The sequence below is a fragment of the Ischnura elegans genome, chromosome 3 (genome assembly GCF_921293095.1).
Source record: "Ischnura elegans chromosome 3, ioIscEleg1.1, whole genome shotgun sequence".
NCBI lineage: Eukaryota > Metazoa > Arthropoda > Insecta > Odonata > Coenagrionidae > Ischnura > Ischnura elegans.
The window spans coordinates 62,249,915-62,269,681 of NC_060248.1; the positions used below are offsets into that span (position 1 = coordinate 62,249,915).

Genomic DNA, 19,767 nt, shown 5'->3' on the forward strand with positions numbered 1-19,767 from the left:
GCAATGCATTGAAACATTTGCCCATATACCTCGCTGAATCTGGTACGATCCCGTCAATGTGCTCATACTTTATTTCATACTTTTTAATAGTATCCATTGCTGCCTGGCTACATGTGCTTCCATTAGCTCTTTCCACAAACGAACACGAAGACAAGACTACATTCTGTTTGTCTGTAGCATTTGTCGTCTTGAATAATACTGCATACACCCATAGGCCTCTGCTATCTGAAGTTTCATCGCATATGTACTAGTGTTATTTTTTTGTCAGCAAAGACTTTTTTATTTTTTTCTCTCTCATCACAACATTTGGGCAAATACTCTCACCTTAACTGTCCACCACTTGGTAAATCACTAGACCCTTTCACATATATATAAAAGAAATTTTCCATTAATTAGCTCAAAATATGTTGTAAATAAATAAATTTGTATTTATATTCTATCCACTCATTTAAAACATGTTAAACTGATTTTCAGTGAGAGATATATATACAATATCTTATGATTTTTTTGTTGTGACAGCTACGACGCCTCTGTTCAGATAGGTAAAGTCTAATTCCAAAGTTAAGTTAAAGAATGTATATAGTCCAGACTGAGTGTTGAATCTTGGACCTTTATATTTGGAGGCACGAATAACCCCAGTAAGTGTAGGAGCCAAACTTAAGTAAATGAAAAGGCTTACCAACCAATAATTCTGCAATAAGTATTTGTAGAGCATGCAAGGCATAGTTTTCTTACTTTTGGTTACAATGAAGAAATAATAATAATAATAGTAAATACATAAATTTAGCTTCCACTTACTTTGAAAGGTAGTCCCTCACAGCTGGATGATCTAATTTGTGCACCAGAATATTTGCCTTGAGGCACATTGACAAAGTGTCATGTATGAAATCTTGCTTCTCTGTTTTTGCCTTCTTGGCATTTTCATTCGCCTCAAACAAAGTGGTTTGCATCTTGTTGTTTGCCTGAGGATCTTGAGAATAAGATGCTTTTTTTTTGCCAAATGTGAACTAGTCAAAATATGCTTGTCTAAGGTATCTTTTTTACCCCAGTCCAATCTGAGGTTATACATTCCTCATATGAGAATATTGGATTCGCTTACATAAAACTTTTCGTTTTTGTAAGCTTCCGCACTTTGCTTAATTGTTACTTTATTTTCCCAGTAACACTTATCGAGATCAGCTGAGTATAAATGACCGCCACTATAAACAAAACAAGTAGGCGATTTCACCGAGAGAAAACTCTGTATACTTATAATGGCGGTATTCACTTAAGTCTCCCGCGAGACCTTCACATTCGAGGTGAGCACTGAACATACACTCTGTGTCGCGGTTAACGCGGTACCGACTGCCCGTTGAGTCAGACTGGAGTTTGAGTCAGACGTGGTTGCTTAGGACATTTTTGTCGGTGGCGGCAATTAACTCCCTTCTGACCCAGCGGCGGGGGCTCATGCGGTGGGGATCAGGTAAAATGTAACTACTACATACTTTCCAGGAGCAGATTTTTTGTGTGCCTTTTTCGAAGTTCAGCGACAGCAGCGTGCGAAAGTGCTTCTAGTGGCAGAGGTGTAGCTTGCCCACGCCCACTTGTAGCTCGTGGAATAGGCGGATCTAGGGGGGGGGGAGGGGCACGTGCCCCCTTAGACCCTTAAAAAATATGCTAGAGTTTAAATATGGCCCCATTATCATTTCGTTTGTTTTGTATTACGGGGTATCCTTGTGCCCCCACCCGAATAAAATCCTGGATACGGCCTTGCTTGTGCCCCCTCCAGAAAGAAATGCTGGATCCGCCCCTGGTTCGCGGCCACGTAGTCGCAGCCAACTAACAGTTGACCAGTCGCTCACATGCTTTAAGCGGTGTCAGCAGAGCATTTAAACTGCGCTTGGCACAAAATGTACGAATTTTGCCGTCGAGAAGGCAAATTCGCGTAAAAATATCATTAAAGTCCAGTCATCACATCTATGTCGCATTTATTTGCCCACAACACATTTGCAATTTTCACGCATCTCTAGTTTTTATAATTATTTTAATTCCATGTCTTATACTAGTATAATTTTTCTTCATAAGTAAAATTTGTTCATAAATTTTGTTTTGAACCAAATTTATTTTCGCTTCTGGGGGGGCACCTTGCCCCCACTACTGGGAACACCCACTTTCACTTAGGTGCCACCTTTTAATGCACAAAAATGTTACGCAGAAACCTCAGAAGATGTATCATGCATTTACCACATTTTCTTACTGATGGTGTTCTTAACACATTCAAAATGCAGGCCCGAATTTCATGGAAGTCGTTAGAATCGGCCAATAAAATAAGAGATAAAAAGAGAGAGATTTTCGCACCATAACTTCCGTTCAAATACTGCTGTTTACAAACGGCGCACATGGGTCCAAAGAGGGAAGCTTGCTGAAGGCCATGCACACGATCGGAAGACTTGGAAGTGGATATTAGTCACGTACGGAGGCAGAGAAAGGGCTCCCAACCGGTAAAGTACGTCAACTGACGTGCTACATATCTTGGTTTGGACAGGACCATGTCAATTGACGTGCTCCGTGCTGAATGTGTTAACAGGTGGATTGGGATAATTTTCCAAAATCGAGTTTGCAGATAAAATTGAGCAGCAACCATGAACAAAACTGATGGATGTTTCTTTTGGTGATATACTTTCAGAGAAAGAAATTTCATGATAAAGAAAATTTGCCATTCATATGATGTCACTTGAGGCAAAAGCCAGTGATATTTAATTGCTGCACTACATGGTAGGTACTACTTATTTTTTTGGTAAAAATGTGAAGGACTTGAAGACCGTGACTTCGATTTCCCTCCTTTGTTATGCATTTAACACTCCCCTTATATCTGCAATGGTGAGCTTTTGTCTGAGCAACATACATCATTGCCAATTAATCTATAGGTATTTAAGTGAATAATAATCGTTTCCTCAGAATTTTACCACAAGTTGAAAATATAAAAATTATTTCTAAGCGAAATAGGAACACATTAATAAGATTCAACTAACTTCTGAATAAATGAATTTATTTTACATACTTAAATTTCTCAATATAGGAACCTTTACGAACACAACAAATATTTGGAATACTAAAACGCAATATAACTGCCATTTCATGAATAACATCAGTAACAGGAAAATTAAGATACAGGCTAGGAATGAATGGAGAACATTTATTCAGCTATTCTTTTTAATGATGGCTCATCAAAAGAATTCTCCTTTACACAATGTTAGTGCATGAATGAAATTCATCAGGTACATAATAAAATACCTATTTTAACTCTCACCTTAAAACAGGATATGAGTAACTAGTTTCTCCTTTCCAAAGGGAAGTATAAATCATTGTACAGCTCTGTCATTAAAAATAATTAATAAGTCAACTTTTAGAAAAGTACACAAATGTTTAATACAAATTTTTGTACATCAAGACACATCCCAGGAAGATGAATGCCTTAATGCTCATGAATACACACGCACACACACAGATCTATCAATGTACAGATTCATTTCAAGTATATGGCATTCTATCATAAGGCTACAAAAGATATACCTCAGAAACTCTCAAAATACAAAAAGTAATACACAATTCATAATAGTTTAAGGAAGCACCTAGTACACGCATAAATATTAACAAAATGCCTTCACATGGACTCATAAGTATTATTACTATTACTTCAAAATATTATAACATTTGTACAATAATATTTTGGAACACACATTGAAGCATACAGAAGTAGAACTGAAAACAGAGTATTTACAAAGTACTGGAATGGGGGTGGTATAGTTAAATCAAGCGGCTGCATTTGATAAAAAAAATAAACATTGTATGTACACTGGAATTGGAGTCCTATTGAGTTGTTTGCAAATCATTTACAAAGAGATCAATGTTTTTCAACTTGCTCGCTTATTATTCATCACATCCACTATACATAAATTAGGTTCCAGGTCCACCAACTGGGCCATTTTTGATACAGGTACTCTCTTAGCTGCACATCCTCCGAACGTCATGCACACTGTAATACGAGACAAATTAACAGGCTGCCTTCCTAGACCTTTTCCACCTGTATAATACGAGAATTCATTTAATGGAGTTGGTCGCGTCATGGTTTCTTCATCACTCATCACAGAGTCTGAGTCCTGTTCATCATGAGATGAAAGCCCTCTGTCATACCTGGGGGATTCCGAAAATGATTTCAGGTTCCGGACAAAACTTACAGATGGGTTGGTGGATTTCCTGGCAGTAGGGTTCTGAAGACTCCGTCTGGGGAAAACTTGGGTAGTGGACTTCCTTGCAACAGGACGACACTTCTTTGGTTCAGATCCCATGGGTGATAGAGCACGGCGCTTCAAAGTATTCACATTCGGCTGGATGACTTCACATGTAACCTTCAATTCTTTGTACATGTGAGCCATTTCCAAATCGGCCTCAGGACTTATCACTATGATTGGGCAGTTGTTGTTTGGATGGACATCAGAGTGATGCTGGCTAACTCTAGATGGAAATTCAGCCTTGAAGTCACAATGGCCACATTTATAAGGTAATGCATGGCCACGAATATGGTCAAATATCTTGGAGAAGGACTGGGTAGCAAAGGGACAAGAAGAACATGAGTAAGTCTTGACAATGTTCTCACTGTGGTGCGAAGGGGTATAATTATTTTTCCCACATTTAACAGAAATAGAAAACCTTAGCGTAGCAGAATCATGATTCTGAGCATGATGTTTCTCAAAACTATTAAAAGATGAAAAGGTGGAATTGCATACACAACAGCTGTAAAGGGCATCTTTTAAAAACTGTTCCTCTTCTGAAGTGTCACGTTTCGAGTTTCCCTTAAATGAATTACCAACCACTGTACCAAGAATAATGCCATCCTCACCATCATTGCACCCGTCAATGTTAGTCAACTTCATTCGATACTCCAAGGCTTTTGAAGAATGCAGATTTTTGAAGTGATTTTCAAGCACAGCAAAAGTGTATGAAGAAAAATTACACAGCAAACAGCAATACTTGGTGTTTTGCAAGTTTAGAACCTTAAAATTAGCACGAAGATGTTCAGTTTTGAAATGCCCTTTTAACTCCACAACAGTTCCTTTATGATTACAAACAGCACATTTAAATAATTGATGAGGAAATGTGAACTGATTCATGGCAAAAATTCTTTTGCACTTAAATGGGTGAGTATTATGGATATCAGTAGGGAGATGAACTTTCTCCCAATGGTTCACCACATCATCACACAAAAATGACTTCATGCGACAATAGTAGCACTTGAAAACAAATGACGGATTTGATTTTCCATACTCTCCAATATTTTCCAAGGTCACGATTATTTCCTGATCAACAGAAATGTCACTATCAGCATCTTTACTATCTTCAGGCTCACTACAGAGGTCAATCAAGGTGATATCACTATCATCCACTCTAGGGTAATCAATAGAACTCTTCCCTTTATGCTGATCTCCCTTATCTCCTGACCTGTTGATAATTTTATGGGGCAAGGAGGAGTGGTTTCTCAGGTGATGAATATTAATATCACTCTCCTGAGAAGCTGTGTACAGGCAATGGCCACAACCATATGTATGACTTTTCTCATGAATCTTCAAGTCATCGAGTATCTTGGTTTGGTAATTGCAATTAGAGCAATACAGCATCGGGCCCTCTGAATTAGTGCTTGCTGCCACATCCTTACTTCCATCGTCGGCAATTGTTGGGGCTAGATCACAGTAAGAAACTGAGTCATCCAAAGCTTTGGCATCAATAAATGATCCAATGCTATTATTCAATACCAGTTCTTGCCGTTCTGGATGAGATGACTTAGTATGTTTTATAATTACAGCCGAAGAGTTTGCAGACATATCACAGTAGCCACAAATCCAGCTGAAATTGCAGAAAAGAAAAATTTAGTCTATTTGTCCATGGATACTCAAGGATTTAATTACTATGCTAAAAAGTAAATAAATAAAGCCAAATTGAGTTCTGAGAGAGTTCATGTTTTTCCTTTCCTACTCAGTGCTAAAATTTCAACTAATAATGCAATCTCATATTCCAATCCAATTTTTACTACTGGCTATATAATGCCATATGGGTGATGATTCGAGGACAACGCCCAATGGACTACAACACTGCAAAGTTTGATTGAATTCTGAACCCGGATTTTGGACACTGCCCTTGACGGTGAAGGAAAGTGGTGGTATTGTGGAATTGAAGAGGTGCATCAAGAATTAAATCGAAACTTGAAGCATTTACGTGGTGGAAGGGCTCCATATTAATAATGAAAGACACTTTGTTTCTTCCACAATTTTATAAAAATTTCTATTTTATTACCGGTTTCGGCTAGTATTTGATAATTGTCATGATATTGTGCTAAGTGTGTGTCAATTGTTTTAAGTGCTGTCTACAGCTCCCTGTATTCATATGCTCACTGCTGAATAAACATTCGTAAGAACATGACATGCCGCAGTCTGTAGGACTCGGTAGTGCACGATTAGGGCCATGTGCTCCATAGTACGTAGTCAGACGACATGTTCAAAGTTAAGTGAAAAAATAAGTTTCAAGGATGCAGCAATTGAGGCCTCCTAATCCGTTAGTCTTAACAGGCAATGTGAGTGATAATTTCCGGAAGTTTAAGCAAAGCTTGGAGATATATATGTTAGCTTCTGGACTGAAAACGAAACCGAAGGAAGTTAAGACTGCCATTTTACTGAATGTCATTGGTTAGGACGGAGTTGAGCTCTTTAATACGTTTAATCTGGAAGAAGAAGATGAGCCAGATTATGATCAAGTACTACAGGAATTCGAAAAATACGCAAATACTAGAAAGAACGTGGTAGTTGAACTATTTCTGTTTAACACGCGCAAACAGCAGGAAGGTGAGCCCTTTGAATTCTTTTTCACTGATTTGAAAAAGTTAGTCAAAACCTGTGAGTACGGCAATCAGACTGATAGTGTTCTGAGAGACCGAATTGTTCTTGGAATACATGATTTGGCTGTTCAGGAGGGACTTCTGCGGATACATCTCTGGATAAGAGTATCGAGATCTGCAAGGCAGCTGAGATGGGGAAACAGGTTGAGACTCTGCAAGGAACCGAACCCATGGATGTAGTCAGCAGGAAGGGGTCGAGTGCTAAAGAATTGAAGGACTCAGTGAGGCATACTGATAAGTACTTACCTAAGACAGTAGTAAATGATGTCTATTTGTGTAAAAAGTTCAATTATATGCATAAATATAGTAAATACTGAGAATCTCGAGTCCGGTAGTGTCCGAAAATATCCACAGGGAAGAATGACGCCTCGGTAGCTTAACTGGCTAAAGCACTCGACCGGAAATCGGGAGATCCGGGTTCGAATCCCGGTCAAGGCGGATGATTTTTTCTCTGTGGATCTTTCGCACGATTGTGCATTGCGGGTGACTCCCGTAAAAGTTATCACCGCGGCTAGTCCCGGTATAATTTAAACATTTGGTAAAATTTGCAATAATTGTGGAAAGTAAAATCATTTTGCAATTCCATGTAAATTTAAAAAATTGTATAATAATTACAAAGTAATATCAGTTGACTTATCTGCCCAAGACGTAAATGTTGAACACGACCTTAATGATTTTGTAATTGAAAGTGTTGTGAGCAGTTTAAGTACAGATGATTTGAATGTCTGGTCTGAGATTATTAATGTTAATGGAGTAAGGGTCAAATTTAAACTAGACTCCGGTGCTCAGGTGAATGTTCTGCTGTGCAGAATGCTGACACATTGTAAAAGTGATAATTTGATGAAGGTAGAATTAAAACCCACGTCATTAATATTAGAATCATTTGATGGTCATTAAGTGAAGCCACTTGGAGTGATTGACTTGAAGTGTAAGGTATTAAAGAGAATAAAAGATCATGTTCTGAATTTTGTGGTTGTTGAAGACAAGGACTCTAAAACTAAGCTATTATTGGCCTTATGTGACTGTGTTGAACTGGAATTAATTCACCGAAAGTTGGTGGATATTGTAAAATATAGTAGAGGGGATAAATTTGTTAATGATCATAAAGATTTGTTCTCAGGTGTGGGATGTTTCCCTGAAACTAGTTCCATTGTGTTAAATGAGAATTCAGTCCCTGTTGCTAATCCACCTAGGAGAGTGCCATTGGCATTAAGGGAAAGACTAAAAGATAAGCTGGAATAGCTTGAACATGATGAAATAATTAAGAAAGTAGAAAATCCACAATGATGAGTGAGCAATTTAGTGGTAATTGAAAAGAGTAATAAAACAATGAGATTGTGTTTGGATCCCCGCGATCTTAACTAGTGTATAAAGTGGAGCTATTTTGAAATTCCTACTATTGAAGATATTAGTTCAAAGCTACAAATTAAATCAGTATTTACAGTACTGGATCTAAAAGATGGTTTCTATCAAGTTGGATTAGATAAAAATGCATCTGAACTCTGCACTTTTAGGATGCTATCAGTCTACAAGGCTTCCATTTGGCATGTGAAATGCCCCAGAACTTTTTCAAAGGCTAAATGAAAAGAACTTTGGTGATATTCCGGTTGTAAAAGTTTATTTTGATGACTTGCTAATAGCAGCTTAAGACGAAAAAGAGCATGATGTAATACTCTCAAAAGTGGTAAGTCGGGCAAGGTTATTGAATATTAAGTTTAATGCAGAGAAAATTCAATTTAAAGGAAGGGAAGTAAAATATCTAGGTCACATTTTTTGTAAGAATGGTATGAAATTGGATCGAACTATGATTATAGCAATCTTGAGTATTGAATCGCCAAAGAATAAGTTAGAGCTTAAAAGAGTTTTGGGATTATTTAGTTATATGAGAAAATTCATCCCTAATATGGCAGCAATAACAGCTCCCCTAAGAGAGTTGATAAAAGAGACGAGTATTTGGTGTTGGCCACCAGTTCATGAAAAAGTATTGAATGATTTAAAATCGATTATTACGAAAGCACCAGTCTTAAGTAATGATGTTATAAGCAAGCCACTGGCGATACAATGTAATGCCTCTAAATATGGGCTAGGTTGTTGCCTCCTAAGTGGAAATCGACCGGTTAGTTCTGTATCCTGTGCTCTCACTGAAACTCAAAAATCATACTCGCAGATAGAAAAGGAATTTCTGAGTGTAATTTTTACCACATCAAAATTTCACTATTATATATGTATATGGTAGACCAGTTGTAATAAATACTGATCATAAACCCTTGGTTTCAATAATGAAAATGAACATGGCTAAAATTGGGTCACCTCGACTTAAACGAATGAGGATTAAATTATTGAAATATGACTTAGATGTAAGGTATTTACCAGGCAAATTAATGTACATAGCGGACCCTCTGTCAAGGTCATATTGCAAAGATGATGTCCATGAAGAACCTTGTTTGGCAGAGTTAATACCCGTAGTTGGTGTCAGTGATCAAATGAGTGAAAAAAGAAAGATGGAATGTGAAGCAGAAACTGCAGTGGATGTGCTTGAAAAGGGCTATGAATTTCTGTAAAGTTGGTTGGTCTGGAAGGCAAGATCATGAGGGTGAACTAAGCCAATATTGCAAGATTAGAAATAACATTCATGAGGATAATTGTTTATTGTTCTTTGATAATAAGTTAATGGTTCAAACAAAATTGAGACAATACATTCTTGAATTACTTCAACAGAGTCATATGGGAATCGAAAAAACCAACGCTAGGGCTAGAAAAGTGTTATACTGGCCTAACATTAACAGAGACATAGCACAATATGTGAAACAGTGTAGTGTCTGTAAAAAGTTTAGACCTGCTAATGTACAAGAGCCAATGATTGGTCATGAAATACCAGAATTTCCTTTTGAAAATATTGGTATGGACTTAATGAATTTTGCTGGGAAAACTTATCTAGTTGTAATTGATTATTTTCCAAACTGGATTGAATTATTGTTGCTAGGATCATGTAGAGCAGATACCATTGTAAAAAATCGTAATAGCCGAAACCAGTAGTAAGATAGAAATTTTTATAAACTTGTGGAAGAAACAAAGTGTCTTTCATTATTAATAGGTACATCAAGATGGAACTAAAATCAGTAAGTAAAACAAACTACTGATACTTCCCCAGAAGAATCTATAGATATCAGATAGGCTGGGAAAGTAATTAATGAATTGCTTGGCCAGTTCATAGATTACAGTATAAGGCAACATAATATCACTACAGATGACATTTGAGACATATGACCAACAGAAACCCAATACCCTCTTATAACTCATGGTGAAATAATAGTAAAATTCACTCACCTTCCAATTTTCAGATGATAAATCTTGAAATGAAGCTTCACACCACGAGTTGTGGAAAATTTACAACCACAATATTTGCAACTATAGGGAGTCTTGCTGGAACCACCTGAAATGGAAGAAAATATGCTAAATACATAAATTTAAAGTACCAATAAATTTAATAATTAATAAATAAGTTCACACAACACTCTCTTGTTTGAAGAGGCAAAGATTTACTGAAAAGCATTGTACATAACATAGTATGTAATTTTTCCACAACAAGGAGTGAAAAAAAGACCTTTCATTGAATTCAATTCATTGCTTGTTCCACGATCTCTTTTTTAACACGTTGCGTACGGATGGCGAGAATTCTCGTCATTTTTTTCCCAAACGTTCCGGACGTATGACAAAAATTATCGTCATTTAGGCGCGTCTACCTATACTATTTTAAAGCGTACAATACGTGTTCGTTATTACGTTTTCAGTTGTTGTTCGTTGTTCATAATGAATTGATGCATCATAACGTTTGATTGGGTAAAGTTATATTCTAAACATTTGCTTTTTAACCATGTCTAAACCAAATGCATTACGCCCTAATAGGCACATATTTCCAAATCGGCATTCCTAGGAATTTAAATACCCCGGTATGCAACGTGTTAATACAGGAAAATGGCCAATTCCAGTAAGTAAATTCCCCATGCAACCTTTGTTTTTCCATTTAAAAAATCTCAATTTTCTCTTATAAAAAAGATTATGAAAATATGAGGTGGCTTAACTACTTCTTCACAAAAAAGTTGATTGATAGGTTTTAAAGAATACACATGCAGGAAATGTACCGTATTTCTCCTAATATAGTCCCCCTCTGAATATAGTCCCCCCCCCCCTAATTTTGAGGCTTCAGTTGCAAGAAAAATTAAAAAAATTCATTTGAATATAGTCCCCCCCCTTTACTTTGCCCACAGGCATTTTTGGAAAAAAAGGGGGGACTATATGTATACATATGTATACGGTAATTTGAGGAGGATAACCCTGTCTTTGCCATACTTTATTATTTCATATGAGAAGTTACAACTTATGCCCTTCCTTCTTGTAAAAACAATATTTGGATTAAAAAAATGGAATAAATAAGGTTAGTTGGTACCTTTGGCTTAATTTTGGGATGTAAAAATGTACCGTATTTCTCTGAATATAGTCCCCCTCTGAATATAGTCCCCCCCCCCTAATTTTGAGGCTTCAGTTGCAAGAAAATTTAAAAAATGCATTTGAATATAGTCCCCCCCTTTACTTTGGCCACAGGCATTTTTGGAAAAAAGGGGGGGACTATATTCAGACATATACGGTAAATTAAAATCTAAAATATGCCTCAAAAGCACAAATATGCATCCCTCTTTCACATTCAAATAATGTATTTTTCTTGTCTCTCAAATCTGCAAATATGCCTCTGCATGTCCAGACGAAAATAGATGTGAACGTGGAGATTGAGTATAATGGAGACCTCAAAGGAAAACACAATATTTACACCAAAATACCGATTGTGGGCATAACAGCGATGCACATTTGTATTTAAATTTACAGTGATGAATGATAGTACTTCTTAAAGAAATACTTCATAAAATTCAAGCAACAGTTAAACCTTGATAATAATAAGTAGGATAATACAGTAAAACCTCTATGTAGTAAACCTCTTTACATCGTAAACCTCCTTACATCATACCAGCCCTACGGTCCCATCTGATTTACATGTAAATTTATAGGCAAACCTCTATGTAGTGAACCTCTTTATATTGTAAAACCTCCACTTATCATACCAAGGAGATACCCCCAAGACTGCCCAACTACCTCCGCAAATCGTACCGAGACAACAAGTCACCATTAACGCAGCCGTGATTACCTACATGGAATGACTTTTTCAGCAATAAATGTTTCACTCTTTTTTTTCTCCTTATATATCTTTAATATGCTGTAATTTTCACGTTAATCATTAGTTGTGGCCATTTTGTTCAATATGAGAGCATTCCTAACAGTAAATGAGAAAAAAGGTATCCAACTATCCTAATCATTTTAAGTGACTGTTGAATTAAAAGAGATCACATCATTTTCTCCCAAATCATGGTAAAAATCATGCGATAGCGCTCGCTTTCTGTAATTATTAAATAATAAATATATGTTCACTGATGCATGCATGTTTGTTTAAACACATAGATATAATGGTTTAAAAGACAGTAGTGCCTTTCATTTCTAAATGGTATGAAAAAATGGTGCCTATTAATAAAAACTCTCTATAGTGAACCTCCATACATCAAATTGCCCAAATTTTGGTCCCCTCCATTACGACGTAAAGAGGTTTTACTGTACAAAATTTTGATAACGTGACATGAAAATGTCAGTCCCGATGAGCCTCTGCCAATTGCATGGTGAATTTGATGACACAAAGATTTCCATAATACAAAATAAGTATTTTGAATTTACAAACCTCAGACATGGTCCCCCAGGAGGAAATAATTTTTGTTTATAAGAACAAAGGCAAAAAACTCGACAACTGAACTATTTATAATGGCACAATTACTATGTCCACCTTATTTCAAAACAACATCTTGCATTGGATGGAAATATTGGAAGACTTAAACCATTAGGAATGACCGAGGTCAGACAATGAATTTCCACGAGAGTCCAAGAGTTTAAGAGTTCCATGAAATGTCCTGTGGCTTACATATTTTACCCTAATTTGTGTCATATAATGTTTTTTTTAATTTGATATGATTTATTTACCCATAACATCCAAATTCACTTAAAATAATTCACCAAAGATAAAATTAGTAAGAAAAAACAAAAGAGATAATCTATCGAAATTTGCCAAAAACTCATGAAATTATAAATATCGATACCACAAAGCATCCAAACTTTTTGATCCTGATGACTTTGCATTATCAAAAGTTCACTGCAATATGATGGTCTTCAAGTTATGACCAAAATTTCATGTAAAAAAGAGCCAAATGACACATTTTCATGTAATCAAGTACATTATTAAGATCTGCCGCAACATAACAGTTCATGAAAATTTGGTGCTCAAGGTATAACCCCTAGACTGCAACAGTACCTCTACAGGTAAAAGTGAATTTGAGGGCAATTAGACTGAGAAACTTTTGGCCCAAGATGTCCATGCCACGCAGTGAAAATTTTCCACGCCAATTTAAGGGAAAATCAGTGACTGGTTTCAGAGATAGAACACCTAGCAACATCCGTATATTTATTTAATATAGCAGATGAAATTGCAAAATATTCCATAATTTTTTATTCTTCACTTTCGTTCACGTTTGTATGCAACACGTTCAGGGCGGCATGACCCACCAGTGGGTCATGGGTTTCATAGCTCCCTGGGCAGCATGACCCACCAGTGGTCACGCTTCCCATACGAATAAAAGGAGCTGATGTCCTTGTACGCCCATAAGGACGGACTTATAACGTTCTTCAATGCCCAAAAAGGTGTTTTTATTGATGCCAAACCAAACTTTTCGCCTAAAGGAAGGTAGCAAGTAAAATGATGGATAATGATGGAAAGATTCAGTTTTTTGATCTTGTATCTGTATTTGTGCGTTAAATTTTTTTCAGTTTTTAGTATAACTAATGGGAAAAATATTCAATTCAGCTTGATCACCATTAATCAACTTCCAGAATTTTCTGAAAAACGTAACTAACGTATTTTGGATTGCCGATCCGTCATTAACAGGTGTTAAAAAAATTGCGAGTTGTTTTGCGTTAGAAGTTCTTAATCATATCAATTACGCAGAAAGTTTTATGAAATTTAGTCAATAATAAAACAAAATTTATGAATAAAATAAATAATATGGCAGTAACATTGAAGGAAGTAACATTGCTGGCCTCCATGGTGGCGGGGTAAAGACCTCGCCTGCCAAACCATAGGTCGTGGGCATAGGCGCCGACTCCATGGGGCCTGAGGGGGCTCGAGCCCCCTCAATAATTCGTTATGGGTGTGAGGAAATAATGTATCAGGCTTGTCGATTTTCCCCGGAGTGTTCAGATATCGAGATTCGAGTTATCAGTGTTCTAATGTTGATCATATGACTCTTCTAAAATGCCTAAAAAACTTAAAACTCACTACTTATAAAATTTCCCAGGGCAAGATCCCCGGTTAGGGCCCCCCCAATATTTTTTGTAAGTCGGCGCGCCTGGTCGTGGGTTCGAATCCCGCCTGGGTAGGTGGTCCCATTCCAGGGCATGGATGTTTGTGTCGTACTTTGTTAATCCTCTGTTGTAATGGCCTGTACTGTAATGTGCTGTATATGGGGAAGTTGGAAATAAATAAATAAAAAATAAAATAGGTGAGAGCTACGTATAGTTGATCCGTTATAGAGCCATTATTTTCTGTGACACCCCAATCTCAAGACACTAAATTTTATGTTTTGCATCGTCTATCAAAAGTATATCGAAACATAAATCACATTGATTTGGTTTAATTTTCATTTTACCATGAAGAAAGCTTTACTATCATATTACTATTATTTACGAGGCATTACACATAGCTAGAAATGGCATTTTTGTTTTCAATAAGACTTCAAGATGGCCATACAAGGAGGCAGCTTCCCCTCCCTGCATTACACGTTGAAATGAACTACTACTACTCTCACCATTTCTATTACATGGCTTTCACATATTGTCATTAAAAAGTAAAATATAAGCCAATAAAAACAAAAAAGGTTTTATTACCCATTCAAACGCTAACAACTCAGGACAAAACTGTCTACAAAGGTGTCAAAACTGTCATAAAAATTCGGAAGATGGAAGCTCAAAATTACACAACAAAAAATTTTTATCATTCATTTGACGATTAAAAGTAATTTTCTGAATAGGGAACACAAATGACATTTCTCATCTGTAAAAATTTATATTCATATTGTAACCTACCTATCATGTGCTCGTTTTACTTGAAAGAGGAAATATTGCTGATATCTCATCTAGCCAACTGAAAAGTATACGATCCTCAAGTAACAAATGGCAGACAAAAAGTATAAGACCTTCCACAGTGACTATAACAGGCCACAAGCCTTTTTCGAAGGGATCTAGGGGGGAGGCAGAGTCCCCCCAGCAGGCAAAAGCAAGTATTTCCCTATAGTTGCACTTCTGTAGATATTTAGAGGGAAGCAAAAATTGGAAAAATTATATAGGAAGAAAAAAAACGGAGAAAACATTTTCAAAACAAGAATAAACGTCATTTTCGGTTCGGGGTATCATAATTCATTCATTCATCATTCTGGTATCATAATTCTAGGTTGATGAAAACAATTTTCTGAAGGGGGAACACCATAGGGGCACGACAAAAACTTGCCATTTCTCAAAGATAATTTCACACTTTACTGAAAATTATATTTACTTATTTTCTTTGAAAATTTCAAGGGTGTATTTCATTGAAACAATCCCAACATATTGTAGGAAGTCCATCACATTCCTCACAAAATGTGTTCACATTTTTTGTTCTCTTGCTTGCCTCTTTCATTCCCTTTTTTTTTTGCATATTCTTTCGTAATAAGTGAGGCGTCTCTTCCTACAAATCCTTGCAGTACCTTCATATTTTTTTAGGCTATGCAAGGACTTCCTCTTCTATGAAGCTGGAACACTTCCCCCACCCACATCACTACTGATGACATCTTCTTTCAATAGTCCTCCAATAACTTTTGTTTAGGTGAATACAGAAGTTTTTCCAATGCTTTCATCCATGAATGCTTTCATTCTGAGCTTATAATGAGAGTATATAAATTATTTTATCATTTCCATGTCTAAAAGCACGACTCATTTGTATATTTTGGAGGTATTTTAGGTGACCGTAAACATCTATCAAAGAATATACAACGTGTAAGATGTGGTTACACACTTAAAAGGGGATTAATTAATTACAAAATATTGGCGCATAGGTTTTCCAAAATTTTTTGCAAGTCATAATTTTCAACTACAGTGGAACCTCGGTTTATCGTTTTTCTGGGGGATGGATGAAAAAAACGATGAATGCGGGAAAACGATCAATGCGGGAACGTTTGTCCGGATTGCCTATGTCCCAGGAAACGCTGGATTTTTGCGAATTATGACATTCATTAATGGATTTAAAAAAGATTTTAGCTGATTACAGGAATATTATTCCTTTATCGAAACACTTAGGTCATATTGTTGCTTCAGATTATATCTCTTTCAAATATCCTGAAGGAACTAAAAAAATGCTAAAAAATGTTTCACTCCACTCGGAATTTTCACTGCTATTATGCATTTCTGTCTGATGTAAAAATTCTTATCCATCAAATGCCAGTTCAAGTACACGTATTTACGAGAGAAATGTGTGTGTTATGCCTCAAACAACCGATTTCGCCGTCGCAGTGATTGGTTATGAGATGGATCAAGAAGGCCAAAAATAGTTTATTAATTGAAATGTTCCTTTCTTGCAATTAAATTTTTAATATGATTGATGCAATGTGGCGTTAAACGTCAGCGGCACGCCCAACTGATCCTCGGCTTCATCCCACTTCTTGTTTTCACCAGGGATCTCGCTCTACCCCTACCCCTGCCATCATGTACTAGCGGACATACCGAGGCGTGCTGTAATATTCACGCATTTCTAGCCCGGATTCTTTTCTTCGTCTTCAATTATTTTCAGTCTATCTTTTAAAGTTCTCACTCGTGTCTTCAAAAGGGCCATGGTCCGAAGACGAATAAGAATAAAACTAAAAAAATGAAACCGGACTCCATAGCACCCACACGGAAAACACGTGCCGGTTTTAAGTCAACCCTCCCTGGAAAGTACGGAACCACTCGTACGAGGTGAAGTTCGGCACTAATGCTATCGCGTACGGCGTAAGCAGAGCTCACTGCAGAGGGTGAAGCATGACCATAAGACTGCGCAAATTTTTTATCCTACAGAGAAGGCAACTTACCCACTCATTTCTAACAATAAGTCGCGTAGCTCTAAATGAGCAGATGAATTCAGATTGCTAGTCGAGAGAAACAAAATATCCTGAGAAGACATCGCTTCGTTAGCACCTCAGACAAGTGAGACTAGTAGCGTAACTCGTAAATTGTAACCAGACGCCCTGTTTTCGAAAAAAAATCCGCATCAACTGCCGTGAAGCTCACTATCAGCTGCGAGGATATCGATATTCGCCAGAAATCACCATCGTATTATTCCAACTATTTCCTTGCTTAAAATGGTTAAATAACGTTAGAAATACGTCGTGTGATCTTTGAAGCGAGTCAGCTAAAAAAAAGTCAGCGGTCGAGAAAGGGGGAAGCGTGAAAAAGGTTTCTTTTGTTCTCGAGTAACTTGATATTTTCTTTCGAAGCTAAGGTCTTCGTAATACGATCCCTGCTCGAGCAGGGACCTTTTTTTTATTTCGAAGAAGGGGAAAGCTTCAGACAGGGAGAGGCGAGTGCTGAATAGAGGGGGATACCGGATCTTGGGAAATGCGATAATGTAATTATCCCATGGCACTCAGCTTCTCCCTATGGTAATTCAATCTCCTGGGGAAGATTCAAACTAGGTGTCTGTCGTTATTAGCCACAAACAACACGTTGTAAGCACTTCGTCTTATTTTTGTCAAACGATGGATGCGGGAAAATTATACGACGGGACCGCGATCTTCGAACGATCAATGCGGGAAAACGATACTTCGGGGAACGATAGATGCGGGAAAAAATTACATTGTCTTTTTGGAACTTAATTTGGGACCAGGAGCGGCGAACGATGAATGCGGGAAAACAATGAATGCGGGAACGATAAATCAGGGTTCCACTGTATACCAAAGAAGTGTGCATTAATTTAAACATGATTGGATCGATTTCGTTTTTATGAAAATTGATGCCCTCGGAAAAAATGGCAAATTCCACAGTAGCTGTAAACACGTTAAAAAAAATGGCAAGCAAAAAACCGTTAATCAGTAATCTCCAGACATACAATGCCAATTTACTACAGTCAATTTCATTTCCCTTAACAAATCTTATTTTTTCACCCAAGTTCTGCCTTCCTTCAATAAAACTCTTTCCGAATTAAAAAAAGCACCAAACCACTCAATACTCCTATTTCATCTTCCACATTATTGAGCTGCAATAGATAACACCAATGAATAAACACTTAAATTAGAAATCAATCTTACCTTCTTCAGGATGTGTCTGTGAGCTGCTCGAGCCTGGAAGCATGCTCTCTTCAGAATTCACATTCCTAGATGCACAATGATTAACAAGGGTTTTCATCATCTCACATTGATGGTTTAATGCAAGGGTCACCTGTTCCAAAATAAATTAATGCAATAATAAGACTTCATTCTTAAGGAAAAAATACATTCAAATATGAGTCATTGTATGCGAAATTTAAAGGTAAACTAAAATAGGCTACAATGGTAAATAAAACCAGTACCTACAGAGGACACCATACAGTACCATTAGTTTCATTGATACCATTCCATACCCGAGAAGCAAAAATCGCACAAGTCTTTAAGGAAAATCGGGACTGGATTGATACGAAAGTTTTCAATTAATTTTCTTTAAACCCACAAAAAATACTATTAGTATAAGATATGTAACTAAAATATTTTTTTTCAAGCAAATAATTTTAAAAAATAATAAAGCTCTGTTATAGTGTTCTTAAAATTTCGGTTTCATTCACCTTTTCCATGCTTAAATGTTACAACTTGAACAACCATGGCTTTTCCCCCTCCCTCCCAGTTTTTAAAATAGAAAAATACCAGTGCTCTAATTGAAGTTGGATTGTAATTGTTGGGCACAAAGTTGTTACACTAGCAACATTCTGAAATGCTGAATTAATTTGATAATACAGGCATCCCCCGAGTTACGTAAGAGATGCGTTCTGGCAGACTCTGCGTAAGTCGAAATTTACGTAAGTCGAACCTTTGCATTAGTGCTTCAGAGATTTCGATCGGGGCAGTGAAATTCTCAGCGGAGAAATGCGCGGTAAATTCTCGGTGAAGTTTCATTCAATTCACTGCGATATTCATGAACTCTACCGCGTATTCTTACGTTATTAGACACAAAATCGATAAACATTAATATAGTCTGAGAATTGCATCTCGAGCATTGCTAATCAAAATGCGTAATATTATTCCCAGAGTTGACCGATCGCGTGGATTCGGGAAAGTACGGTATCTCAACGCTACATTACTAAACTGATTACTTAAATTGATTCATTATGTTATACTGCGATCTAAGGGCCCAAAGAATGCATTGTCTACCTACCTATAGTCATTATATCTTCTGCCTTTTATATATTACGTTGATCGATGAATCTGGTGGTTTCACTGTCACAGTTAATACACGTAGGAGGAGAGCCTAGGATTACGAGTAAATAACACACAATAAAATACCAGTTATTTACTATATTCTTAGATACATTCACACGCACATACCCTCAATCTTTCACGCACGGAAACATACTTTCATTCTCTCATATCTCAATAAAATAACGTGAAAATATCATCATTTGAATATTTACTTCGCTGGAAACATCGAAGAGTATTTCCAATGCA

General features: G+C 36.8%; 1 protein-coding gene across 2 annotated transcripts in view; it reads right to left on the reverse strand.

The window, feature by feature from the left end:
• Nucleotides 1-3,155: 3,155 nt before the first annotated feature.
• The window catches only part of LOC124155906, a 62,515-nt gene continuing 45,903 nt past the window's right edge, over nt 3,156-19,767 (reverse strand). For both annotated transcript variants that reach the window (XM_046530101.1, XM_046530103.1), the window contains exons 15-17: nt 18,382-18,511; nt 10,253-10,358; nt 3,156-5,880 (exon numbers count right to left, since the gene is read on the reverse strand). In XM_046530101.1, coding sequence (XP_046386057.1) covers nt 3,894-5,880; nt 10,253-10,358; nt 18,382-18,511 — 2,223 coding nt within the window. In that variant the 3' untranslated portion in view covers nt 3,156-3,893. The remainder of the gene's footprint in view (nt 5,881-10,252; nt 10,359-18,381; nt 18,512-19,767) is intronic.